Source organism: Lepisosteus oculatus, chromosome 11 (assembly GCF_040954835.1).
Source record: "Lepisosteus oculatus isolate fLepOcu1 chromosome 11, fLepOcu1.hap2, whole genome shotgun sequence".
NCBI classification, from domain to species: Eukaryota; Metazoa; Chordata; class Actinopteri; order Semionotiformes; family Lepisosteidae; genus Lepisosteus; species Lepisosteus oculatus.
Window position 1 is genome coordinate 37297240 of NC_090706.1, and position 27578 is coordinate 37324817.

Sequence of the window (27578 nt, forward strand, 5' to 3'; positions counted from 1 at the left end):
CGGAGAGCAAAAATGAAACACTTTGGGAGGGTATTTGATATGTCATTTCCTACCTCTGTCTGTACATGAAGGGTAAGCATGTTGAGGAGAGACTTTTTAAAAGCTTCTGTGCTGCAGCTGTTTAACACAATAAGCTAAAGTAGGGCATTTTCGAAACACATAACTGAGTGCAGAAAATACTACTGTAAACAAGCGTTTCAGTAGCATCATTTAGCCCTGGAGGTTTAGAACTCAGCTGGAATGAAAACCAGCAGGCCTGGCTGCTACAAGGGGTGGTTTAGGAAGGAACTGGGCTTGGTGTACTTTCTAATCCAGGGCTCCTATCTCAGAGACATGAACACTATCGGACTGCTGTAACACAAGTGTTCCAGTCAGGTGGAGACTGCGTGATCCCCAGCACAGCTGAGATTATACAGAGAACTGACAACTAGGAAGAGAAGGGAGTGCAGAATTAAAGCAACACAGATTAGAGGGAAGTTCAAACTGTTTTTAAAGATACATTCCTCTTGATATAATTGGCTATTGCTGTAATTCGTTTTTGCCACTTAATTTCAATTGATATATAAAGAAGCATGCATGCATTGAGGCAAATAGATCACTGATAGTTTTCTAGTAATGGAAACTCCAGACATATTTCCAGACATTAAATTATTAAGCATTTTTTTGTATTTCTACATAGGCTACGTTATAAGTATTCCAAATACATTTTTGTGTCCTAGGCCAAAAAAAAAACAATTTCAATCTGTTAAGTAGATACAGATAAATCAGATGTAAATACTATATGATACAGTAGCTATTTTACAATCACTAATGTGATTAACCATAGTCATAAGCTGAATAGACTATTCTAAAAAATAAATCTGTTAGGTTAAACTCTTCAAAGCCTGTGGTTACTTTTTTTTAATGGAATGCTGCTCTGTTGAATATTGAAGAAGTATGATAAATGTCACACTTTAAGCCAAAGCTGGGCTTACTTATACCTTTTATACAGTAGGTGTACTGATAAAAATCAGAATTTCATTATTCCATTTGTAAAACCAAGAAAACTGGTGGCTTCTTTGAATGGTACAGGTTAAATGAATATCTTTATGTTGTTCATTTATGAAGCAGAGTAAGTATACTGTATACATGCTGATGTTGATTCTAATGAATCAAAAACATACAGACAACATGGAGAAGAAATGATTCTGTTACAGTAAAACAACATTCCTAACATAGATATATAATACAACAAAAGAACGTAGGTTTCAAAGGAAAACTACATGTGACTGCTTCATTTTACATCTCGACAGTACACTTGCAACAATGCATTAGCATTTTAGAGTGATTTTATTAAACAAGGGCATTATGTGCATGTTGGTACCTTTCATTACTGGGACAGCATGATTTAAAAAAAAGTATTTTTTAACTAAAGAAAGATTGCACTTAGCATACATTCATTAAGATACACCAATGCCCAAGATATTTTCTCCTGTATTTCTATTTTTAACATATTTTTGATTTGACACACTTCAGCCACTGCCAGTAATAGGATTAACTACTGTATCATGCAATGCAGAGTTGATGCTGAAATCTTAAAGAGTAATCCCTGAGGTTTAAAACTCCATTTGCCTGTCCTTTGTCAGTGCCAGCAGCATTTCTAGTACTTCCCTTTACCACTACGCATTTAAAAAACTGAATTCCTAATGGTTTCCCCTTTAGACTGAGTGCAGACCTATAAAACATATCCCTCTATACCTGTCCATTACTACTGATACCCTCTTGCTTTATCAACCAGAAATTCCATCTAAACAGAATTTAATCTTGAAACTATTCAAGAGACACCAATTATAAACACATAAAAGATTCATATAAAGATATAAACTATCTCTGGAAGTGAGAACTGCATAATACATTCATAATAGGACTGGAACAGTTTCTACAATTGGAGAAAAAAACTGATTCTCAAATGCGCATATGCGCACCTACTGTATGTACATATGTGGTAAAAAAAAAAGTTAAAAATTAAAATGGGAAATTTGATTTATTCAAGAGTTCCAAATTCCGAAACGGCATGATTTTCCTTTCATTAAGTAAAACACACAGTACACACTTTGCAAATTGGTCACAAGTTTTGTTTTTTCCTGAAGGCCTACCACCCGTTGATAGTGAGTGTTTGTGAACTGTACTCACAGAGCACAATGAAATACTTCAGTCTTAGGTTATTGTCAGAACATGGAGAATTCTGAGCAATGTGTTATGCTTTCTCACATGATGGATGTACAAGTTAGGGACACGTAGTGAACTGTAAAGAGGCACAACAACTGGGTACTGCACAGTATATTTTACATGTGCCTTGTATTACATCTACGTCAGCATAAATACATTAAGGTACATAAATATATATATATAATAAGACATTTAACTGAGATCAATACTTGTCAGTTGCTGCACATTATTGGCATACGATTATTTGTAGCAGATTTGTCAGCTGGAGCAGATTAACACATTTTCCCTGCAGTTTCTTTTTCACGTCAGGGCTGAGGATAATCGTACAACTGCAGTTCGAGGCCAATCGGAGTTGTCGTGCCACTGATGACCAAAGCAAAGCTTTGAACAACGAAGAACTGTAAGATAGGGTTCAGCTTTTATCTTCTTATAAAAAAAGACAAAGAAGAAAACTCGTTGTTGTTTTTTTCAGACCGTCTACCTGACAAAAGGAAAAAAATGTCATTCAAATAGAAATCAAGAAACAATTTGCCTTTTTTTTTTTCTGTTGCGTACGCTGGGGTGACATGAAAGGCTTCGTTTTGGACACAATTGTCTTTCAAACGTGATTTCTCAGAGGCAGCTTCTCAATCGAGTTTTAATCAAAATAATGGAGGGGGGTGGTAATTGCAAAGTGTGAAGACGTGCCCCAACATTCTGGTTCATTCTTTGCGATGCATCACCGGCTACTGGCTTTCTCTCTCTCACAGATCTGTGGTGTCCAGAGAGGGGTTTGTGAAAGTGTGAGTCTCCCCGTTGTCCTTCTTTCTGTGCTGAGCCAGGGCAGCTCCAAGAGGCTCAATGTAATGAGGCTCGTTAGGGTTCTCTTCATCTTCTTCTTGGATCATCTGGCCGGAAACAATGGTATACCTCACCGTCAGTATAACATAAAGGCAAGCAAATATGACAGCTGCAGTCTGCCCTTTTAGTTTTCATTTTCTAAGCAGCGCCCAAATATTGTTAAACGTTCTGCATCCCCACATCCAAACCACAATTGATAAGCAGCGTGCCTATACTTTTTCTTCTCAGGCAAGGCCAAGACTAATTTCGAACTTGAAAGTCCGCGGCGTTCGTTTTCTAGGGCTCCTAGCTTAGATTCGCTGTGAACAAAGAGAGATGTTTTAAAAATTACTGAGTTACCATCATGTGCATATTCTCTTTCTCGCTCATATTAATGTCAAGGTTTTCATCCAAGGAGTCGAGACTGAAAAGAAAACAAGTGGTAGAAGAGTAAGAAAACTGTCCCACCTACAGAACAGTAGGATGCACTATTAGTAAGTTTAAGGGAAATACATTGGCTTTGTCTAACACTTGCATCATAATGAAAATGGCTTGAAATGACTTAAAATGGTAAGAAACATGGATAAGATTTATCAAATTCTATCATTTCAACTGAGCTATGTATCTCATGGAATTGTTACTAGACAAATGCTTGTTACAATATATGTTTAGTGTTAAAACAACATAAAAAAACATGTACATTTTAATTCAGTTTTCTAATTCACAATTTATACAGCAAATCAATGTTAGGGCTGAATGACCAGTCCAGATTTAAATACATAAAATATGTTCAAGGTTCAGTAAAATAAATTAAAAAAACAAGTCAACTAGGAAAACGTATGAAAAGGAACAGACAAAATGACCTCTTTACCTCACTCTGTCGATATTTGAGCCTTCTTCATCAAACCCTAAATCTGTAGCTGAATCAATGTTCAAATTTAGCACTGGATTAGCCCTAAAACAAAGTAAATGAACAGAACACATTAATTTAAACAACTCATTTCTTAACTACATCATAACTTTTGAGTTCAGTTCAAAATGAATTCTGCATTGAAAACCCTACCAGTTGAAATAGTCAAAGTCATGACAGCTAAATGGTTCATATATTAATGTAAGATTTAGGAATAGGAGGGGAAGTTGTTTCCAAATCCACAATAAGAAGATAATTAATGTAAAAAACTAAACTGAAAAAAAAATTTCCAATATGTTGTGAGAAAACATCTGATTTTATTTTCTTCAGATGATCCAGTAAACATCCATTTCTTAATAGCTTTATCCAATGCAGGGTCACAGAGGTGCTGGGGCCTATCCTGTCTAGCAATGGGAGCAAGGCAGGATACACCCTGGATGGGATGCCAGTCCATCACTAGTCACCCACAAACACAGTTATGACACGCACACACTCAAATCGGGGCCAATAGTCTAGACTCAGTTATCTTCAAAAGCAAGATCACTCATTTACTCAATGAGAAATATTCTGTACACTCACATCCACTATGAAGTGTAGTAACAGCTAATCCATCACATATACCAATCAAATCTAATTTGCTCTTTGTCAATTTCCTCGTCATTAAAATCATTGGTTCCTCATGGACAAATCCATGAAGCTAAAATGCCTTTTTATTGAACTGGTAAGCCCAGACTGGTCAGGTTTACCAGTTAGCTTTAAACCCAATGAGTAAAACCTGAGTAGAATATTGCCGTTTTTCTGCAAAGAGAAGGAGATGTTTTGAGTGGAAAGACTAGAGCAATGAAAAATGTCCAAGAAGTTTCTGTCTCCCTCTCCCTGTACAAGCGCAGACTCACTCACACACACAGACACACATACAGAACCATGTGCAGAGGAAAAGAGTTTTACAGCTCAAACTCACCCTTCCATGGTGTATTTGTTAGTCCCTGGGACCACTTGCCCAGTGTGACGGTTGTCTGCTCCCATAAATGCTGCTGATTTCACGGCGTTGGCCGCCTTCAGTTTTCTTTTATAGCTGTGAGGACCAATAAGAGCCGTCACACTTGGTATACTGCTCTGTCTTAAAAACACAACTTTGAAACTGCAGCACAACAGCTGAAGTGTACGAAAGGGTAGGTATGAGGTGCACATTATGCTCACTCGTATCCCACTGAAGAAAATAAATATAAAGACTTTTTTTACTGTTGCATGTACTGTATACAAATCCCCTCAGTTTTGGTGGCATGAAATGTGTTTGTTTTAGCTTGAAAACCTACAGTCATTTTTATAGAATACATAGTGAACCATGTTTTTCTTTACTCCCTCAATTTGACTCCAGAAACCCCGTTTTACTAAAAAACCTGCTTTGATTTTTGTGATTAATATGCCAGCTTTCTCTTCAGCCCTCCCCCACACTCTGCTTCTCTCAATCTCAGGCAACACAGCTTTCAAAAGGAAAAAGGGATTTTTTAGAATTTTTTTCTAGTTGCTAGTTACCATAGTGATGCAAAAGGCTTAGTTCTACCTTCAGCAATGAACAGCATGGTAGCTTTGTGTTAATGCTCACACTGAAATGTTGAATGCCAACTTATATTTTTATGTAAAAGGCAATACAATATGTAGAATGTTAAATATGTAGAATGCTGTTTTAATGGATTGTACAAGTTTATACCATAGGGAGGGAAAAGTAACTAAGTCCTATAATGTCTTGCAACCAAACACAGATGTGCCAGGGTTTTGTGAAAGGTTTCATGTAAAACACATTCTCAAAGTGGGAACTAAAGGTTTAAGGAGCTATGATATGAAATGATGATAGAAGAATAAATGCATCACTTTCAAGAATGTGATGAGGGAACAGTAAAAACCAAACACCTTTGACAAACCTGGGCCTAGCTTGAGTTTTGACAATAATGAATCCAAACTCTTACTTTTTGAAATTCAGTTAGCGTGCTTGTTGAGGTCACTCATCCTGTTTCTTTGACACCATACTAAGTGAAAATAAAAACGTGTATTTTCCAAACGGCTGCTATGCGGGATATTGCTACTCACAGCAATAGACAATCAGTTTAACCACAGCAGCTACGGACAGTAAGGCAACTATGTACCTTGTGACCCAGCTTGTTTTTATTATTTTGTATTCACAAGTCATCTGTTACATCTTCCTCCCACCTACAATACATGTTGATATCGGCCACGCGCCTTCAAGCCTGTCACACGAAAGCAGGTCACCCCCAAGGAGAGAGCAAGGCAAGGCTCTCACTTCGTTTAGGATCTTACCTCCTCTGAGTGCAGACAAGTGTCGTGATCATGATAACTAGCAGGATGACGAAGCCAGCCGCCAAGCCAGCCACAGCATAGTACACAGGATCGATCTCTTTACTTTCCTTCTCTCCTGATTCCTTAAAAAGTAAATACAGTGTGTACAGTGCATGTAATAAACATACAGTATATAAAAGAAAGCCCTTTTCTAAAAAGACAGCTATCAGTTGTTTCAAATGGATGAACAAAGGGTGAAATTCTCTGTTTATTAGAAGGTCAATTCAATCCATGAACAGTTCGCACACCATCTATGAACTGTCTATGAACAGTCCATGAACAGTTATGTGAAAGATTTCACATCGTAGGTATATGAAAGCATCTGACAAAACAATTTGTTTCTGAATGTAAAGTATCTTTGAGGATTAACCTGGAAATGCCAGGAATTTTGAAAACCACTGTAACACGTACTCATCTGCAGGTTTGTGGGATTTTCTCCTGATTTTCGCCTATGAACACACAACCGTTTTTGTAGAGCCACCACTGTTGAGCAGCAAAGCTTTACAACGGGTCAGGTTCGTCACGCACTCCTGACCATTTATAAAACTTAACATATAAAAATGAACAGGAAAAGAAAAAAAGTGATTTTGTTTCACTTAGACAAAACAATAATACTGTAATATTATGCAGCGTGCATTATAATGAGCCTTGTTTCATGTACATCCTTTAATTTAATTTTTGGTACTAGAAACAACAATAAAAAAGGCTACATGTCCTTTGTATTACAGGACAATTAAAGCACTACAACAGCTTCGGTTGCAGTGTTTACTTATGCTGTACTGTACTTACAATGTACTGGAGGCCATATCTGTAGAGCACGTCCACCGCTGTCCTGTCTTCCTGAAGAATCCTTCACACAAACAACAAAAAACATTGAACATTAAGGAAGACTAAATGCAACAATAGAAACAAAACATTGGTTTCCTAAATTAAACTTTAGGAGTATCTAATGTTTTAGAACTTCATATAAGGAAAATCAAACTGTAAAACTTACGTGATAATGTTGCTAGGAATAATAGCACTGCCATTTGGATACACAAAATATGCCACTAAAACAGTGAATTCTGAAGCCCTGCAAAAAAATTCCAAATGGATTCAGTCAGATTTTATTTCTTAAAAATGAATAACCATGATTTATGTGGTTGATCTGTATAACTTAATTTTTCTGAAAAAAAACGTATATTAAATGTCTTAACAATCCTCTAGAAAGCTAGACATCTTTGTAATTGTCAAGTACTACTTCTATTAAAAGGCCACCTACAAAGTCCCAAATATATATATATTTTTAAAACTGTATGGTACAAAGTACTAAATATTAACATTATATAATAAAGTATTTGCATTGAATGATTTTACTCAATGGAGCATCTTAAATATTCATGTCAGAATCAGATTCGATCAAGTGTTCATAAAATTCCAGCTGCTGATACATTTCTTTTTATTTCAGTGTTCATAAACACTGCAATAACAGAATATACAGTACATGAATATATCTGAAACAAATTCAACTGCTTGTGGCGTCAACAAAAAGATTACAATCAATACCCTTGTTATCTGAGATCCTGCTTTTACTTTAGGAAGCAATCATGAAACTCAAAGTGTGCACAATCTTTACTGTGCTAGATTAGGAAATGAAGTATAACATAAATGTCTTTAATTCCCCCTAGCGTGATATATTTGCAGCAATACACACTCACCTTTGTGCCTGTTCTTTTGATTCAATTTTTACAATATGAACTGTTGCTTTTGTAGCTGAAACCATTACCCTGGAAGTAGAAAAACACCTTAAATATAATAGCAATGCGCAATATGGAACTTGAGATTTTGTTAACTTGTAAAGTAGATCATGAAAATCCCTCTATGCATAGTCTGAATTGTGCATGACAGTGAAATTATCCAAGCTTGTTCTCACTGTGGAGGAAAAATAACACATGAAATTTAAGCACAAACAAGGCCACTGTGTCACTGTACATAAATAGGAGAGCTCATGACCAGTTAAGGAATACAGTGTCACTTACATCTAGATGCTACTGATTCAAAGTGAGGTGCAATTCAGAGTTTAAAATCTTATACAACATTTTAGAGTATAAACATGTAATTAAATAAACTTGATTAATGCATAGCTGATTATAGAAATCAACAGTGCTGCCACTAGAGTTTGGTCTAAACAAAAAAGGCACCCATCCTAGAAATATCAATATCGATAACTGCGAAGGAGCCCTATTAATACAGTTTTTTCTTTCACCACCAGAGGGCTCTACCTATCACCTCATCTGTGAGACCTCTAAATGTTTCGGAAATGTCAATAAGGCCTAACGCAAGAGTTCAGGAACATCCAGAGAAGTAAGTCAACCTATTTGGAAATACAGTGGATGTGGATTGCTTGTGCAATTTCATTAAGAAGCAGATACTACTGCTAAAAAAATCACTCGTACCCTTTAATTGTGTCAATGTTCGCATCAATTTCTTGTATTGATGACCTAAACTCCAACTGAACACGGAATGAACTGTCAACTGTGTACACCTGTAAAACAAAAATTAGACACCGAAACCCACTCAAAAAGACAAAAAATATTTTTGGATGCAAAATCTTTTCATTCTGTGCAATCTTAAACCAAACAAGACCAAAGCAAATCACACAAAAATTTGGTAGGTGGCTAGTTAATATTGTCAGCAGTTCAACATATGAATCAAATGTATTTACTGTAGTCAAAAACATGCATAGTCCATAATAATCATAACTGATATACTGTGCTAAATCGACTTGTCAGTATCCTCCAAATATGTATTAGAGATCTTAAAGACATCTGAGAGGACGTTAGAGGAAGGCCTGTCCTCTGTATAGTAGAAATGAAATCATACTGATTCAATTACGTCATAAACCCTGTTTCTGTACGTATTTGAACCATGGATTCAGTTTTGGCGATGTTTACACTTTTAAAATATTTGCAATATTTAGATAGGAATATGTGCATATATGAATTTACACCACTGGACATAGAAAATGTCACATCACAGAGTATATTATCAAAGCAAGGGACCTACGTCCAACTGAATGGAAGTGTTGAGGGATGGGACTCCTTTGTCTTTGGCCCCTACGGTTACTAAGTATCGTCCTTTTAAGTTAGTGTTCAAGGTGTTTGAAGTCCTAGAAACAAAATGTAATAGAGATTAAATCCCTGCTATAAAAGATTACAGAAAATAAAACATGAATTTGCGGTGTTTAACTGGTGTTGTAATGTTTTTGCTTTTGTGCTCTGAGAAACATGGCAATACCAAAATGTTAGAGAAGGGCAATTGGTTTACAACATAGAAGTGCTCAGGAATTAACACACCAATCTGTGAATCCAAGAAAATTAAATCATACTTTTCATGGTGAAGGCAAGAGTACATGGCTGGTTCTGCTCTTAACAGACAGCAGTAATGCTGGTTAGTTGGTACACAAAGGTAATAAAAGGTTATAAATGAAAGCCTGTTTAGCCGATTTGGCAGTTAACTGATTCTGTACATCAACAAATTTACCTTATGATCCCAGCATAGTCTTCAATTTCTTTCACTGTGTCTGCATAGAAAAGATTGCTCATGGTTTCTTTATCCCCATTGCTGTGAATGAACTCCACTGTCAGAACGTCAAACACAATGACTTTGTTTTCTCCAGAGTCCCGATCTTTTGCCTGTTTAAACATTGGTACATACAACAGTAGCAGAGAGTGGGTAGTTTTTAAACTAGAGAAACAAAAAATAATTTGCATCTCTTTGATTATAAGGTGCAAGTGAGCTCACTTATAGAGAAAACCCCGTTCACAGTTTAGGCTTTTTACGCATTTGTCAATTATCAAAGTTTGTCGATAATTAATAGTAGTTAAAAAATAAAATAGTAGTTGAAAGTGATTATTAAACATTTAAGTGAAACTGTGTAATGGAAGATCAGGAACTAAAGTAAGGTACATGTGCAAACCTCAATTGTCAAGTAAAATCCTCAAATCAAACTAATAGATTCAGTTATGTCTTTTTTATGGAAGAATTATGTTAATGTGCAGTCTTTGCTTTCTTATCTATCAAAACTGCATGACTAAGGGTGAGGAAAAGCAACCAAAAATCAAAATACTTTTTAGTAAATGTGAGTATACAGTATAATTGTTGCCTTTTCCCAACACATTCTGAAAAACTATAGCAGGCTTTTGTAATTTTGTGCTGGGCTATGAAAAGGAAATACATTTTTAACAAAACTCTGTTACTCTGTCAATTCTGTTACTGTAACAAAGGTTAAAACTAAATTTTAAACAATAAACAACTTACAGTGACTCTGCCGACTTCGCTGTCCTTGGCAGCAACTTCTGGAACCACAACTGAAAGAGGACAAATATAAAACATGTTATTTTCTAAAAGATGGGTCTTACAATCCAGGGATTAAAACCATTTAAGACACTGTTATTTCCTGACATTTTACTCTCCCATCTTGAGCTGGTGTTTTGCGGTTTCTGACATCACTCTTAAGTGGTTCTCCTCTTATCTTAATAATTGCTGACAGTTTTTTCTCTCTTGGGGGTTTCAGTTCTGAAGATTTTTTGGTTAAGTCTGATGTTCTTCTAGGCTTGATACTAATATTCAGCGTTTATATGTTCCCACTTGATCAGTTCTTGAAATCACATGATCTGAGTGATCTGAATTTCTCCGCTAATGATACTCCAATCTGTATCCATTGAAGTGGCCGTACTGAGCTCTTTAGTTGCATCTCTGACATAAACACCTAAAACTGTTCTTCACTTAAACTGCAACATGTCTGGGGTCATGCTGCTCAGCCCCTCCCATTACCTACGTAAAGCCAATGCGTTAACCCTGTCTGTGGATGGCCCTGTGCCTGAATTTCAATCAAAACTGAACAATTTTAGGGGCAATATGTGATCCTGGCTAAAACTTAACTGTTATCTTTATGTAAAGATATAATTCTTGCTTCTCAGAAATATCGCCAGACTGTGTTGTCTTGCTGCCTTTGCAGCAGAAAAGCTGGTCAACAAATTTGTTTTTTCCCAGAACTGATTACTACAACGCCCTACTTACTGGGGTATCTAAATCCACACTGAACAAAGTCCAATAAGTCCAGAATCCGCCGTCCAGAATCCTGACCGGGTCATGTACAAGCGATCGCATTACACCTGTCTTGGAGTCCTTGCACTGGCTTCCTAACTGGTTTCAAGTCGGCTTCAAAATCCTCATGCTCACCTATAAGGCTCTATATGACTTAGTTCCCCAGTACATCTGTCTACTCCCCACCTCACTGTGGTCTTTTACATGCCCCTTAAGCATGTTTACATTCTATGGATGACAGAATCTATGCTATACCCCGAAGCTCTGGCATTCTATCCCCCTGGATAACAGAGAGTCACCTACCCTGTGGTAATTTTCTATAACTTTTTAAAATTTTAAACCTACCGTAAAAGACTTTTAGGTGCCACTTTTAAAGGCTCCATATAAATAAAATTATTATTATTGTTATTATTCAATAGCAGATCTGCATATTCTATTAAATATGTAAACTGTGTGTTTATATGCTGTTTATAATGCAAGATAAAGGAGCTAAAAGAGGACAAAGGTCTGAATTTCATCTTATCTTTGTGAGGGGAAATCAGTGCTGTAAGGAAATTCAGTACGTGCCTAAATACTTTACCTTCTGTATTTTCAGTCATTTTCTTTATATTATTGTACAGTACGTTTATGTATGTTTCATGTATATTTTCATTAACTTAAGTTAAAAATAGTTAAATAAGTGGGATGATATAGCGAGGAAATTTCAAAAGATGTTTTGGAATAGAAAGTCGTAGTTAGAATAATGAGACATGACAAAAAGGGGAAAAAAAATGGAAATATACCAAACAGCGTCTCCGATGAAATAAACTGAGGAGCATTGTCATTGATGTCAATAATGTGGATTTTCAGTATTCCTGCAATAAATAACAAAGTTTTATTGATGTGCATGTTAAAAAGATGGATCCAATTCTTGTCTTCTTAGTCGGCCGTTATAATTTATCCTACCAAGATTTTTTTACACAATGTAAATGACTAAATCTTTGCAGCAATTTGATTTATAATACTAAACAAGGTTGAGATGGGTCCACGAAGGTTCACTTATTAAAAACAAACCCCAGGCACTCTGAAACAACAGAACAAGAACGAGAACCCTTCCATCAATTCCCATTACCTGGGCTGCTGTGATTCACGCCTTTCTCTGTTAAGATATCCACCACCTGGATTTCCATCTGCACTTCATGGCACTGCTCATAGTCAATCACAAAATCATTATTCACCAACAGGGAGCCGCTCAGCTCCAGACGGAACCAGTCCTTTTCACAGTCGTCTGCCGAGACGTTCAAATTGCACAGGCACTTCACGGAGAGAAGGTGATAAACCAGCGAGTGCTTGGTGTCCTCATCAGTGCCGGTGATGTTCCTCACCACTCCCAGGCCAGTCGTATTCTCTTTTACACCCAAGTCTTTGAGGGATCCATCTTCAAACGTTGGTGGTTTATCATTTACATCCAATACTTTCACTTTCACTCTGGCACGGTCTTCCTGCAGACCAAGGTCTGTCGCCTCAACGGTAAGAGTGTAATTCTTCACTGCTTCGAAATTTAACTCAACGTCGGGGTCCACTGTGATATTTCCCCTGTAACGCTTGAGATCTTTGTCATAGAACGTGCGAATGATGAAATTTCCAAAGCTCCCATCAGTGATGCTGAATGAGATGCGGTTGTGAATTTCTGTTTGGTCAGCGTCCTGAGCAAACACCAAACCTACAAACGCACCTATGAAAGGAAAGGATAAAGATAGAAGACAAAGATCTCCAAGTATCTCCAATATATTCTCCAAACATTCTGGTTTATTCAACTGATCTGACTGAACCAGCAATCAGTAGCTATATCACCCTGTACCTCACAACTGGCAGCCCACAGAAGCTCAGCAGGTGTGAGCCTGGTCGGTACCTGGATGAGAGACTCCTGGGAAAGCTAAGGCTGCTGCTGGGAGAGGTGTTAGTGGAACCAGTAGGGGGCGCTCACCCTGCAGCCTGTGTGGGCCCTAATGCCCCAGTATAGTGCTGGAAACAAAAATCACTGTCTTACAGTTGAGACATAAAACTGAAGTCCTGACTCTCCATGGTCATTAAAAATCCCAGGGCATTTCTTGAAAAAAGTCGGGGTGTTACCCCGGCATCCTGGCCAAGTTTCCCTCTTGTCTTTACCAATCATAGCCTTCTAATAATCCCTGCCTATTAATTTTTCTTCATTAATCTGTTGTCTTCCCCACTGATAGCTGATGTGTGCTTCCTCTCATCATGCCGGTGGCAACAACACATTGGTGAAGGGGAGTCTCCCCATTACCTGTAACAACTCTTTGAGTAGAGTGTCCAGAAAAGCACTATGTTAAGGTAAGGGATTATTGTATTGTTGTTGTTATTGATCAGTTTAAATACACCACAATTTCTGTTGAACAATACAATTGTACAGCATTCAGCACTTTTTCAGCATCTTTTAAGTGTTAAAAATAGTTTCTGCAGTTCACTGAAATTATACAATGATAGTCTAAGCAGAATTATTGATATTAAAGGAAATAGAACAGCAAGAAGGAAAAATATCATCCAGACTAACTTACCTTTCTCAGTTTCGTTTACTGAGAAATCATACGTATCTGGTGCAAACACTGGTTTGTTGTCATTGATATCCTAGGGAGAAAATATATTTACACATTTAACTTAAATAAGCATTTTCATTTGCTTAGTGGAAATTAGATGAGAAGTTTTATCAAACGTTTATGTTGTTACACAACTACAGTACATATTTCTACCGCAGTACGATGCTCTCATGAAGCAGATCCATAATAAAGCTGGCCATACGGATTGCTGCCTGGCTGCAAATGCGTTACTCTTATGTGGCTGTTGAACAGGAAGGCTTTACCTCAACATTGATGGTTACATTCACTGAGGAAGACATAGATGGGAACCCTAAATCGTAAGCTGTCACGATCAGTTTTATTGCCCCGTTCAATGAGGGGTCAATGGCTTCCCTATCCAAAGGGCCGTTGTTTTCCAGCATGCCTGTTTTTTCGTTGATGGTGAAGTTGTCACTGAATTCGCTCGGTTCTATTCTATAGCGGATCTCACTGTTGTTAGTCCCTGGCTCATCCTTATCAAAAGCCTAAAGATAAAACACAAAAAAAATTCAGTTACCTTGAGAGGCAATAAATTCCATGCAAAAGGTTTCCTGTTAAGCACCATCACTCCTTTGCATTATATATCATGACACTAGGACTATCGTCAGAAAATAAACATTTATGACAGGCAGTCCTGTTTTGACTATGACTCTAGTACACCCTGCTACAGAGGAGTAATATTCTAATCAAGTTAAACATTATTCAGGATAAAATCTGCCCATTTTCAGTGTATCTTATTTTGGGAGCTTTTTTGTTCATGTTTTCTAAAGATTCCAATTAAAGCTTGAATCTGTAACACAAAGATGTTTGCTGATTACCATACTGATTTTTTTTTCATTTCTACAAAGAATCTATAATTACATTTTTTTGTGATCCAAGGTAGGTATTAGTTGGAAAACTAAAAGTAACAGCAATTATTGACCTGGATTTGAAGTTGTAAGTGTCCATCCTTTCCCTCCTCCACAAAGTCAATGTAATAATCCCTGGCCATCTCTGGTGTTTCATCATTCTCATCTATTAGGGTGATCTCCAGCACTGCAGTTCCTGTGTTGTTCGCGGTATCAATTGCTTGCAAAGTGGCAAAATAAATAGGACGTGTTTCCCTGTCGAGCAGCGTGGAATTCTTCACAAAAATGGTGCCGCTTTCTTTCCCAACTTCAAAATAAGGCAATCTGAAAAAACGGGAGATGGTTACTGGTACACTGAATTACCACAGCTCTTTGGTATATAGCATGTGTTTGCAGTATCTGAAAGCAGTATGCATGAGAATCACTTTATAGGTATAAGAGCAACCGATAGCTGCCATTTCAGCATTTTGAATAATACTCCCTTTTTAAAATTCTAAACTTTTCACCCTGACAAAACACAGATAGTAAGTATTCATTTTAAAGACAGTACTCACAGCACTTCCACATTCTTCTAACGAACCATATTATTACACAATTTTGTGCAATATTTTGTTGCACTAGATCGAACTTACATGCTGTCTGGTAGGAGCCTGTAGGTAATCTTGCCCTCATCTGCTGTGTCTGGATCTGAAGCCTGTAAAAAGAAAGAAAGACATTTGAAACAGAAGAATTATTTATCATTTCTCAGCACACAAATATCTCTACAGGAAATGTACAATAACACAACAGGCTGTGCCTTTTTGATTATTAGCTTCCCTGTTTTCAAAATCCCATGATCGTCTGACAACGGGCTATTTACTGTTTTACTCCATTTTAATACATTTTCTTTTTTCTGTTGTTGCAGTTCCTGCAGGAGGCACTATAACCTTCAACACTGTCAGACTACAGAAGCTAATCTAGATTAGACCATGTGATTGGGTGTCAAAGTACAGATGGAAAGCCATGAGAAAAGGCAATGATCCTCCCTCTGGACCACAAGATCGATAGCTCCTGCCCACACTGTGGGGGTTTAACATCCCATGTCACATTTTGCAGGAGCAAGAGGCACCTGAGTTATTCACAGTAACAAGGCATTAATCTAAATGCATATAAAGACCTCCTATTTTAATGGACTGAACATGTATTTTCCTGTTCAGTCTCTGTGCTCTTTTCACTAGAGGAGACGTTATACCTAATAGAAACTTTAATTCCATCATGACTCAGGCATGATGTTTGCAGACAAACTTACCAGGATAAGTGTACAATGCACAGCCATGTCATAAAATTCCCCAAATACCTTTGAGAACAATTTTTATACTGTAGTTCATCAGCAGCTTCTGCTGAACTCCCATCTGACCAAAGTCATTAATGAACCAGATAGTCATACTGATAGGAACACTGAGTTCAATTCACAGCCCTTAATATCCCAATGAATATAATGGAAGATATCAAATTAAACGACTCTACATTACTGGATTTCTTTCTACGGCTTCAGTCAAATTATGAACTCACCGTTATGGTCATCAGAGCTTTTCCATTTGGACTATTTTCATTCACTTGCAGCTGATAGGTTTCTTGTTTAAACTCTGGCCTGTTATCATTCATGTCGATAAGAGCAATAGTCACTGTGGCGGTGGAGCAATAGTAAGTCTCGTTTGCGACGTCACTGGCAACAATCTGGAAAATGTACATTTCAATTGGCTCCTGAGGCACACAGGCTGAATCAAAAACATTAAAGTATCACCACACATACAGGGTGACTTCCAGATAATTTTCCAAAACTACTACGAAAAAAAGTTTCCTCCATTCAACTTCCACATCTAAACTTTTACAAATCTTTGCCAAGCTGGTAGCGAATATTACACTGGGGTATAAAGCTTGGAAAATCAACCAAATAGATGCAATTGCTTTAAAAGTCCTTTAAAAACCTAAATATACATGCATACTTTTTTTGTAGTTCTTTAGAAGTCTGCTCAGGCTTTTTCTACAAAATACATAGAAGCAAAGTGGACAAAATACTTTACTAAAATTGGAAATACTCAAATAAACATTTTCCTTTCTTGAATTTTGTTGGGCTTTTTATTCATAGCAACACACATGATGTGGGAAAACAGAAAAGAATTATCTGACTTGTGGAATCAACTTTTTATATGCATGACCAAAAGAAAATTTCTGATGGTGTTCTGCAGCATCTGCAATCACTGCAGGGAGTATCTTGAAAGCCAGTCTTATCTCAAAGTCCTTTCAGATAAAAAGGGATAATTCTGACACTGGATGACACTCTGGGCCTCTAATCTGCTTAAAACCATAGTTACATGTGGGAACATCAAATCCCACTCACATACCTCCACTCTCATCATGGTTTTGCTCTCGTAGTTGACTTCACTAGGGCTCTTGACCAGAATCTGAACCTGGGCACTGCTCATGGCAGTGGTGGGTGAGACGGAAAATGCATCTTTGTCCTCTCCCTCCAGGCGCAAGTTGAATTTGGCATTGTTTCCCTAAAAGATACGAGATTGAAGAGTAATTGCACAGACCTGATACTGTCATCGTAAGTGCCAAAAAGTTGTTACAGATTGGACAACCACAATTCTGGGCATTAAAATGAGTTCTATGACTTTCTAATTATAATCAGGGTTGTGCTTTTCTTTGTAAATCGCAATACTACAACTCACTGTAATCAAATGCATCAAATTATCAAGTTTACAGGCTCTACAAGTTCTACAATTTCCATTACTGGGAATGACATTTCTTTTCAAATTATGCCAAAAAAATGTGTAAAATAATCACGCACGATCTGATCCCAGTTTATTATGATGTATTGCAAGTATATGTTCCGAAATTTGAAAAAAAAAGAAAAACCTGACCTCATCCTGGTCCCGGACAGTAATGGTCATGTTGGCGACAGGGACACCTCCAGAGGCATGCTCTTGTATGTCACCAGTGAAACTGTTTGCTACAGAGCTGTCACTGAAGTCACATTCGCTCTCCATGCAGTTGTAAAACTTGGGCTTGTTGTCATTGATGTCCAGAATCTTGATGATGACTTCTGCAGATGTCATAGCATTTTGCCCATGAATGTTAGGGTTTTCCTCTTCGGCCTGAAATACACACGATTGGTATAAACTTGCTGAAATTTCCAACAATCTGCTGGAAATATTATTCAGGCAGGTGTTTATGGTTTAACCCATGTATTAGCTGACGATCTTACAAGCTTCACTTACAGAGCCAGGCATATGCATGACTTACCATGACCTGCAGATTGACAGTAGCAGTTATGTTCAATAATGCTTCCCTATCAATTTCACCCTTCACAGTTATAACACCATTGTTTCTGTCAATGTCAAACAATCCAGGGGCATTGGTCTCTGTAAAACCAATAGGGTAGAATCTCATTATCACATTTTCTGTACCATTGGCTTAACACTTCCTAACAATTTCTGAGTTTGAAATTTTTATCTGGTTTTTATGTGGTTTTCTTCCAGTGCTGTTTTTATTACCAACTCAGCCAATTGATCTGCACTTCCCCTAATTTTTGTCCTACATTTCATCTTCATTACACGCTTGTTAAATCATGAAAATCATGTCCTCAGTTTTGGATCACAGTCAAAAATGAAAAACAAAACACTTACCCTTAATGCTATAAAAGATTTTGTCTTTGATTCCTCTGTCACCATCCACAGCTTGTACTTTAAACACTGAGGTGCCCTAAAATGTAACAAACAAAAAGACTGTTATATAAAAAGTACCAATGGACATGTGAAAGCACTGTCCCTAATCTGTGATGACTGTGCAAAAAACCCTTCATGTCATATCTGCCATAACACACACAGAGCAAAATAAAAGATCCTCGTCACAAATTAACCACCGTGTACTTTTTGAGATTTTCATTTAAACATAAACACCTGCTAGTTGCATCTAACTATATAGCAAAGGTAAATCAATAAATACAAACAGGAGAGAAAACATTAACTATAAATATGTCTGTGTTATTAGTAAGACCCAAAAAAGATTTTTTAAAGCAAGTTGTGGGTAGGTCCCATGAAATGATAAAGAACTGTAAATTTAGTTGAATTGTATTTTCCTAGAAATCTCTAAAAGAGAAAGATTTTTTCTTTCTTTCATTGTTCTTCAGTTAAGCAGTTGTTACATGAAATCAAAGAACTACAGAGATGCTCAAAATGTCACTTTGTCACCCTTTACCCTTCTAATAACCAGTAAGTTAAGCAGAAAGAATCTGATATTTCCTGTTGATATCGAGTTTCATATGAGTAGATACTCACCACAGGAGTGTGTTCCTTCACAGAGGTCTGATAAGGCAGGTTTAAGAAGTCTGGATCCAGATCAGCGACATCCTCAATGGTAATGAAGGCAAATGCACTGGTGCTCTGAACAACAGCCTGACCATAAAGTTCACCTCCGCCATCCTTTTTAATACAAATAAAAAATATTAATAGTGTTGGAAAAGCATTTTTAAGATAACACTGTACGGCTACACAGGCCAAAGTGTAAATGAGGAATCATTTTTATTTCCTTTATTTTTATGGTTTCAATATGGAGGCTTAAATTTAAATAATAAATTATCAATCCATCCGTGCTTGTTTTCAGAGCTGTTGTGTATGGAAGGGGTTTTGGTCACCTAAGATGAAAGTAGGCCCCTCATCCTGGCCTGCAGAAATTAGTCTGAATGGAAGCACTACAGCGTCATAGATGCATTTCTATGATCAAATTCATACTATTTTATCATATCGAAGAAACACTGTATTTGCACCTTGATAGAGTTCTTACAAAACTTAACTTTATACCTGTGATCCTGACATTCTTTCCATTTGAGCTCTCAGTTACTTCATTGAACTATTAATTTTTTTTTAATTGTATACCCAATTATAGCTTTTGTGTTCATGAGGAGACCTTGAAGTATTTTAAAACGTCAACAGTCTCAGAAGTAAAACTAATCTAAAAATGTAAACTAGTAAGCAATGACAGGTGAAGAACAGCTCAATTAACACAATACCAACAGGGCAGAGCAGAAGGCTAAATCCCAAATTCTAGGCTGAGGTCGAGAATCCAGAAAATCGTGGAACGAGTAAACTGAGCTGGCAGCAAGCCGACAAGTCAGGGACTCTAATACCGAGTGTGGAAAAGTGAGACGAGAGGGTTTAAATAGCGGAGAGCTGAGACGTGATTGGAAAATGAGGTAATTGGCGAGGACACATGTGGAATGTGTTTGTGACATCAATCATTTGAAGGAAAGATATCTTGGCCAACATGGCTTGGACTGTAAAGCCCAGCACAATGACCAAAATATGCATGGGTGATAATATCTAGATTTATTTAGTTACATTTGGCAGACTTAGAAATCACAGTAGTTTTCATTCAATTGACTGGCACGATAATTCTTTCTGACCTTACCGATGCATTAATTGTTAGCTGATAGAAAGTACTTTTGTTGGCATAGTTCAAAAATCCATTCAGTAGGACTTCACCAGATCTGTTTATTTTAAACAGAGATGAATCATCCGGCACAACCTATGGGAAAAAACAGTAAAAAGAATTTAAAATATTATATACTCATACATACAGTAAAAGATATAGAAGCTTACAGGTTGGCAAATTTTAATGATGGGATTTCATTATTTAATCACATCCATACCTCATCAATACTGTAGCTCACGACACCTGCCAGCCCACTGTCTTCATCTGTGGCTGTGACTTTAAATAATATCGTACCTAATGCTGTATTCTGGGCAAGAGAAAAAGAAAGAAAATTTTCACTCAGTTTTTTTTTACCCAACATGCTGAAAAATAATAACATTCCACTGAAATGGTATTTCTACGTAAACCTTCTGAATAAAAATCTAAGTACTGTATAATACTTGTAGCAGAAATGCTTATTAATAACCCACAGAATTAGGTGTTGACATGGATTTTCAGTGAGGTCCCTTCTTTGGTCTTAGCCACAGAATAGGCTGTTCATCCTTGTGTGCTGGTCTGCAGGGAAGATGAGCTGGTTTGATAAGGAGCATCTCTCAAGACAGTGATATGACTCAGATCAGTGCTTCCCATGACGCAATCCCACTGCTCACACCTGAATGCCTAGCAGAGAGCTATAGGCGCATCTGGATGATGGTCTTAAAAGCTATGACCAACCAAGCAGGGACCTATAGGGCAAGAAGACTCACTCCACCAGGTGACTGCTTGGCCATTCACCAACCATATTTTCCCCAGTTACAAAGCATTGCACATCCCATCTATCACTTCTCTCCACTGAACCACATTGGCTGCCTGACACCATCAACAAGTTAATGGTTAATATTGTTGCCTAAAGGCTAGGGACCGAAACCTTTTTCCAGGACGCTGAGCTGGAAAGGAGCCTGTACATACAGAATTCTGTCCAAGGTCTAGCCTGCAACTGTACAGTATGCCCACTTGATCACTGAAACACTGGCTGACACTTTTGAATACTTCAATATTCAGAAGAAGCTGCTATATTGGAAGCAAACCAAGTTTTTCTCCCATTTACGACTTGCCCTGATCAAGCAATCACCCTTCATAACAAATCCTTGTTCAGCTCAACGCTAACCAGCAGATCCCAGGGGATTTATATTAAACGCAAGGTTGCAGCAGAACTCGCTCTCTCCCTAACATAACCAACTGTGCACCAGAACGGATTGGCAAGTGTAATAAGCTCTAAAAAAAGTTTCTTTAACAGAATGGCTTTTGACATATTTATAGCCACATTTGCATTAACTGACTTTTATTACTTGAGCCCCAGAGGACTTTTAGAAACTTATCATTTAGAACCACTTGAAAGAGTTTAGAAGCCTGCTTTAAGTTGTGATTTGATTGCTAGAAATCAGGGGTTTTAACAACTTACAATACTATGATCATTTTTTTTTTATCTTGCACCCATTCAACAAATTCTAAACAAAAAAAAAACTATTTAAAGCAATTAATAGCAAGGGGAAAGTATAGGATGAAAATCAGATTTTTTGGTATCACTCTAAAGTCAGAACTCTCAGCTCAGACTGTCAATGTTCATGTTTATTATTATTAAACCATTAAGCCTTATTACTCACCTCAGGGACTTTTACATTATATGGTGCCCCAATAAATATTGGTCGATTATCATTGGCATCTAGCAAAATGATACTGGCATGCTTTTTGGCCTGTTCAGGGAATCAAAATTGTAAAAACACAAAGATTAAAACATTGTTATATAAAATCTATAGTTTTAATTACAACATACAATATACATTAGATATATGAAATACTTACAGGTTCATCATTATAACCATCAGAAACGGTTATATCTATGCCAAATGTTTCCTTGTCCTAAAAAAAATTATCAATCATTGAATTTTTATTGGGATCCAATATGTTACTCACAATTGTATAACATCATAATTACAAACATATCAGCATGTGAAAAAATAATTTCCTGTACAAAATAATAGATTCTATACTGTACGATAAGAGTACAGAAAAATTTGCTTGAAACACACAATTATTCATTATGTACACATTAAATCATGAATGGCCTACAACATCATATAAAAATATTGCTCTACTCTTTAATAACAGAACAAAAAAGCAACACATAATGATGATAAAGAAGGGAAATGCTTTTTATAATATTACACCGTGCATATCAATAGATCTGTAATAAGTAGCACTAGTCAACATTTGTAGCACTTACTTCTCTGTCCAGGGAAGACTTCACTTTTACATCTCCTGTCTTTTGATTGACCTCAAAGTAATATGAATTATCTCCAATAATTGAGTATGTTAAATCGGTACTATCCACATCTGTCGCACAAATCGTGAAAGCATATTCGCCTGTTATACAAAAGAAAACAAATTCCAAAATTTCCCATTGAACCGAAACTTCACATAGCTTGATTACTTTCCCCACTACATTTTTGCAATACGCAACCATTGAAAAACATTGAACAATATCAATCATTCATAACAACACCTTCATTTCAATTTTCATTTCAGTTCACAGCAATTGCAATTGGAAGCACAAGATTAAAGGATTGAAGTATCCTCATATCTGCACCCAGTTTCAGTGACATCACCCATTATATAGACATTAACAAGCTCTGGGTCTCAGTTTCCAGTAAGCCAGAAAAAGCAATACTCTGTCTGCTACTATAAAAGGGCTAACAGTATCAGAGTGCATTACACTGATATCATCCCCCTTCATCGCTATACAGCATTCGTGACCCTGCACCAGTGGACCTGCCCTTTGATGTTGTGATTCTCACCTAGGGGGTGCAGACCAGCCACTTAGCCACTACGTTTATGAAAACACACAAATCCTAGAGCATTCAAATCCCTTCCAGTTGGAGACTGATCTTCGGGTGGAGCACATTTGAAGTCCAGCAGGTATTTGGAGTTCTGTCTGGGTCAGCAGTTTGAATTCAGGATCTAACAGCACTGAATGACCGGGGGCGGTAGGATGTTATCATCACAGCCTCCTCTTAATCTATCAAGGGTAATACTGTGCATGTCAAATTCTGTCATCTTTACCTGTTGTCATATTCAGTGACTTTCTTCTTATTGTTGATTGACAAGCTGAAACTGCATTTTGCAGTAATAAATAATGCAGGGGGTAACAGAACACACTGAATAAATCTCCCAAGTCTGTTCATGATGTTATAGGCTCTGGGTTTTTAATACGCTCATGGAGACTTGAGTGTATTAGAAAATCTTACCAGTATGTTAAGCAACAGCCAATAAATGACTGATACAATATAAATGATAAACTCACGTATATATGAGTGTATTATTTATTATATCAGTCACTTGTTGGTTGTTGCAAAACGCACTGATTTAGCAACTAGCTGTTGCTAAACATCTTACCAATATTTACACAATAGTTATTCTAATTGTATAAGAACATTTAGTGTATCTAAAGAGCTGATGTTGGCATTTGGTTTGACTCCAAAGCTAGTTTATCTCCTTAAAGATAATAATAGAAAATAAACACACCTATACGCAGATCCTCCCGTAATATTATGACACTCATGTTGGAACAGAAAGTTGGAAGAAGATTTCCGGAGACTAAGAAAAAGGAAAAAAAGTGACACATGTAAACAGACGATATACATTAAACTGATATACATTTCTGTTATTAAATAAAGATCAACTGAATGTTTTTGCACTCCTTATTGTTATCAAAACACATATTTATAATGTTGTCCTGATCCTTTTCAAGTTATCCTTATTGGCTATATCATTTTCTTTCTGCTGAGATTATAAAGCATCCCACTAACTGTTTCAGCAGGAACTGAAAAAAAAATTATGAAAACAGAACAGAAAGATTGTCACCCCATTACTTGTCCACACCAAATTTCCTTTCCATCTCTTGGAGGTACAGAAGCATTTTGCAGACATTGAACTGATGAACCTTTAAAAATGATGCAGCCAATGTCTACATTAAGAAGGCCAAGCTGTTATCTTTCTGAAACCTGTTGGCATGCCAGGGATCTTTAAGGACACCAAAGGCAGGGGTCGGAGGAGAGTACACTACATCAACTTACCACTGGCAAAGAAACAGGGCAGGGTGAGCAGTACAAGGCTCATCATCTTTATGGTTTCTGCCAGGAAGACTGCAAGCACACAACACAACAGGGACTGTTGTTAGAAACGAGGTAAAGCATTCACATAAATAAAGCTTTGGGAGAGTGTTACATATGTTTGACTTGTACGTGTACTCTAAAATTAGAGACAGTGGCTGGACTGAAATGAATTAAAGCTCTAAGTTACATTTAAATCCCTTCCATCTCCATCTCCAGGTTTACTCAACAAAATTAATCTTGTAAGTGTAACAGAGGGAAACCCCCTACAACCTGTTGCAGGAACCACAGGCACAGAAACACAATGGTGGTTCCTCACCTGTTTACTGCAGATTGTAAACAGCACAGTGTTAGACTTTTTTCAAAGTAAGGGTAAAACAATTGTATTCCTTTATAAATGTTCATTGGAAAAGCATCAAGTTTAAGTTTACATTTTTTGCTTTCTCAATGCCAAGAAACTGACTGCTGCGCTATACTGTACAAGAAACATGTTCAAAATCTTAAAAAGCCTGGCAATCAACCACCCACAATTTCTTGATTTCAAAATGTCGGTTTTAAACCTTCACCAACGTCATACACTGATTTCAGAATTTAAGAACTGAAGGCCCATTCTGTACTGAGGAAGGATCACTCACAGACTGATGACAGAACAACATTGTCTTGTGTACAGACTGCAGAATTTTAGCACTAAAGGATTGAGATATGGTTTATAATTATTTATAATTATTACTATATACTGTATACCTCTTCTGTATATAGTTCTTCTATTGCTTAAAAATATATTTTGTTTTCCATATTAAGAACACCCAACCTCCCATCTTGATTGACTATAGTTCATTATTTGAAGATAACAATTTTCCTTTTTACTACATTTGTCCTACAGAGTCTTTTACAGAGACTTATCTTTTATTCATTGATTTAGAATTGCATCAGGTACACCAAATTCCTTTACAAAATACCAGGAAAGAGAAACCCCAAGTAGTAACCTTTCCAACGGAAGAAAGGCTCAATAAAAACTACAAAAAGCAACCACAAAACAATTCATAAGAGATGCTAGGAAATAAGATGTTTAAATACTGGATTTTTAACAGGTTCTCTGTGATCAAATGTCTCACAACCACCTACAGTATATACCATGACCTTGTGATGGCCTTAGTGATTGCTACTGCTTAAATACAAAAGGAGGGAGAAACCACGTTTTCAGTACCAGTGGTTTTAAGGATCTAGTTTAAAAATATGCTGGTGCTAATTCCACTTCACTTGTCACTCTGATGCTGGGTGATCCCATTGAGCAATTAAAAGATTTGCTGGTGTGTTAATTAACAAATCCCATTAGACTGGAAAATATAGTGGCACCTTAAGGCAAAGCACAATGTCTAAGGTTTTGTCTGTTTTCACTAGATTTAGGGTTGTCGCTGTTATCAAGAATGAGATCGTGCAATTTGTAATAGTGTGAAAGTGAATCCTACAAATTAGTTGCGTGTTTTGAAGAATATATTGTATATTCTTATAGCTTTTCTCAGATTTCTATCGTCTATGGTACACTACTATGCAATCATTAAAACGTTTCCTTGATTTTTTTGTAAGTTATTAATTGAGTGAGACAAGTTGTGAGCTTTTCCTTTTACTCAGAACAAAATTTGGACTTCAAAGTCCTCTCCCAACCCTCTGGTTCCTACAGATTTCTCATCTCTTCTTCTTTCCAAGAAAGTAATATTGATCATCAATTGATGTATTCAATTGGAAACAGATACTGGACTGAGAAGAATGAGCACTTTAGAAATCTTTGACAAAACAATAGATATCATATCATATTTAATTAGAATCTGTTGTATTGGATTAAATGATTTATTAAATGATATTGTATTCCTGATATCTGTAACATGGAGACCAAATATGTAGGTAGTTAGTTGATATCATACTCACAATTTATTTAAAAATTTAAATGTACAAAACAATATAACAATAAAGAAAAATTTAAAAAGCTTTGCATTACAAACCTAAGAGCAGGTAGACCAAATAAAACTTTTTTTTGTAAAACATCAAAAGTATACAAAAGCTTGAATTTACCTTGGACGACAACTCCTCTCAATGTCACTTCTTGGGTGTGTTCCTCTCAATGTAGGGAAAGAAGACTGAAACAGACCTTTGCCTTCTTTAAAAGTAATTAACAGCTTTGGAGATTATGGACGCCTGGCTGTAAATGTGAATCATTTACAGTGAGTGGTACTGCCTTGTCTCCTTAAAAACACAGCAACAGAATTTGTACAGTACCTCCTATTAACAAGATAAATCTCTCTTGTGGCTGCATCAGCTGCAAAAATAAAGCATTTAAAATGTTACTGTACCAAAATGTTAATTAGGTAAAATGCTTGTCCCCTCAGAAAACTTTAAGTGTAATCTTCCATGTGAAATCAAAATGTCATTTGGCCTTGTGCTTTTCAGTCTAACTTCGTAAAGCTGAATTATAGCACATACTGTCAATTACAACTTATTTTCATCCATGGTGAAAAAATTAACAACAGATTAAATTATGGATATTGTTCCTCTCATTCCCTTTTTTAGGTTGTAAATACAAGCAGTTTTTTATAATACTGATTGTGTGTTAAAATTCATGTTAAAAGATTCAGCCATTGAGAGCCACTGAAATAACGTTGTTAGAGGCAACATCACTTGCTTAAAATGACCAACTGTCATATTGCCACTCAGCGTCGTTGGTAATCCTGCAAATGTATACTTTAACCCTTAAACTGATTTGCAAGCAAAATAACCTGTTTGCTAGCAGAACCCCCAGCAGTGCCATGTTTAGTTAATGTTTCTTTTAGGCCCACCTGTAGAGTCTGACACATATTTCCCAATGTGAATGACTCATACCTATGTGCAAGATTTTAAATCAAAATCCCATCTGGCATTCTTCAATGAAGTTAATAAAATGCATGAGGAGAGAACTACTCTGCGATTTTCTGTACCAATGAATGAACACTAAACTCTCCAATCACCAAAGATCCTTCCCACTCGCTCACAAAGGCACTAACGAGCTGCTCCTTATTATAAGCCCCCACCAGTCACTCCTTGTAATTATCCTGATGCAGACAAAGGATAATCCATTGAA

The 27578-nt window shown here is 36.8% G+C and overlaps 1 protein-coding gene across 2 annotated transcripts; it reads right to left on the minus strand.

Annotated features, from left to right (window-relative positions):
• Positions 1-1066: 1066 nt before the first annotated feature.
• Positions 1067-27477, minus strand: cdhr2 (cadherin related family member 2). 2 transcript variants are annotated; one of them, XM_069196169.1, is made up of 33 exons: positions 27341-27473; positions 26537-26707; positions 24431-24499; positions 23880-23951; positions 22582-22721; positions 22161-22217; positions 21962-22051; positions 20536-20625; positions 20295-20411; positions 19166-19309; positions 18515-18590; positions 18132-18250; positions 17750-17983; positions 17228-17383; positions 16395-16559; positions 15476-15537; positions 14918-15167; positions 14241-14480; positions 13939-14008; positions 12492-13094; positions 12163-12234; positions 10592-10641; positions 9815-9966; positions 9338-9440; positions 8728-8816; positions 7990-8058; positions 7287-7364; positions 7082-7142; positions 6254-6375; positions 4899-5012; positions 3899-3982; positions 3388-3451; positions 1067-3095 (listed from the first exon to the last, which is right to left on the minus strand). In XM_069196169.1, the coding sequence occupies exons 3-33, from the start codon at positions 24474-24476 to the stop codon at positions 2952-2954; spliced, it is 3933 nt and encodes a 1310-aa protein (XP_069052270.1). In that variant the 5' UTR covers positions 24477-24499; positions 26537-26707; positions 27341-27473; the 3' UTR covers positions 1067-2951. The 2 variants fall into 2 exon arrangements, with proteins under 2 accessions (XP_069052270.1, XP_069052271.1); XM_069196170.1 differs by lacking the exon at positions 3388-3451 and having other exon boundaries at positions 3002-3347; positions 27341-27477.
• Between the last annotated feature and the right edge of the window lie 101 nt (positions 27478-27578).

Coding starts and splice junctions, on each gene's coding strand:
- cdhr2 (XM_069196169.1), bottom strand. CDS start 24,476: ATGATGAGCCTTGTACTGCTCACCCTGCCCTGTTTCTTTGCCAGTG. Junction 19,310..20,294: donor AGCTAACAATTAATGCATCG/GTAAGGTCAGAA, acceptor TGTATTAAAAAG/GATGGCGGAGGTGAACTTTA. Junction 7,143..7,286: donor ATTCCTAGCAACATTATCAC/GTAAGTTTTACA, acceptor GTTTGTGTGAAG/GATTCTTCAGGAAGACAGGA.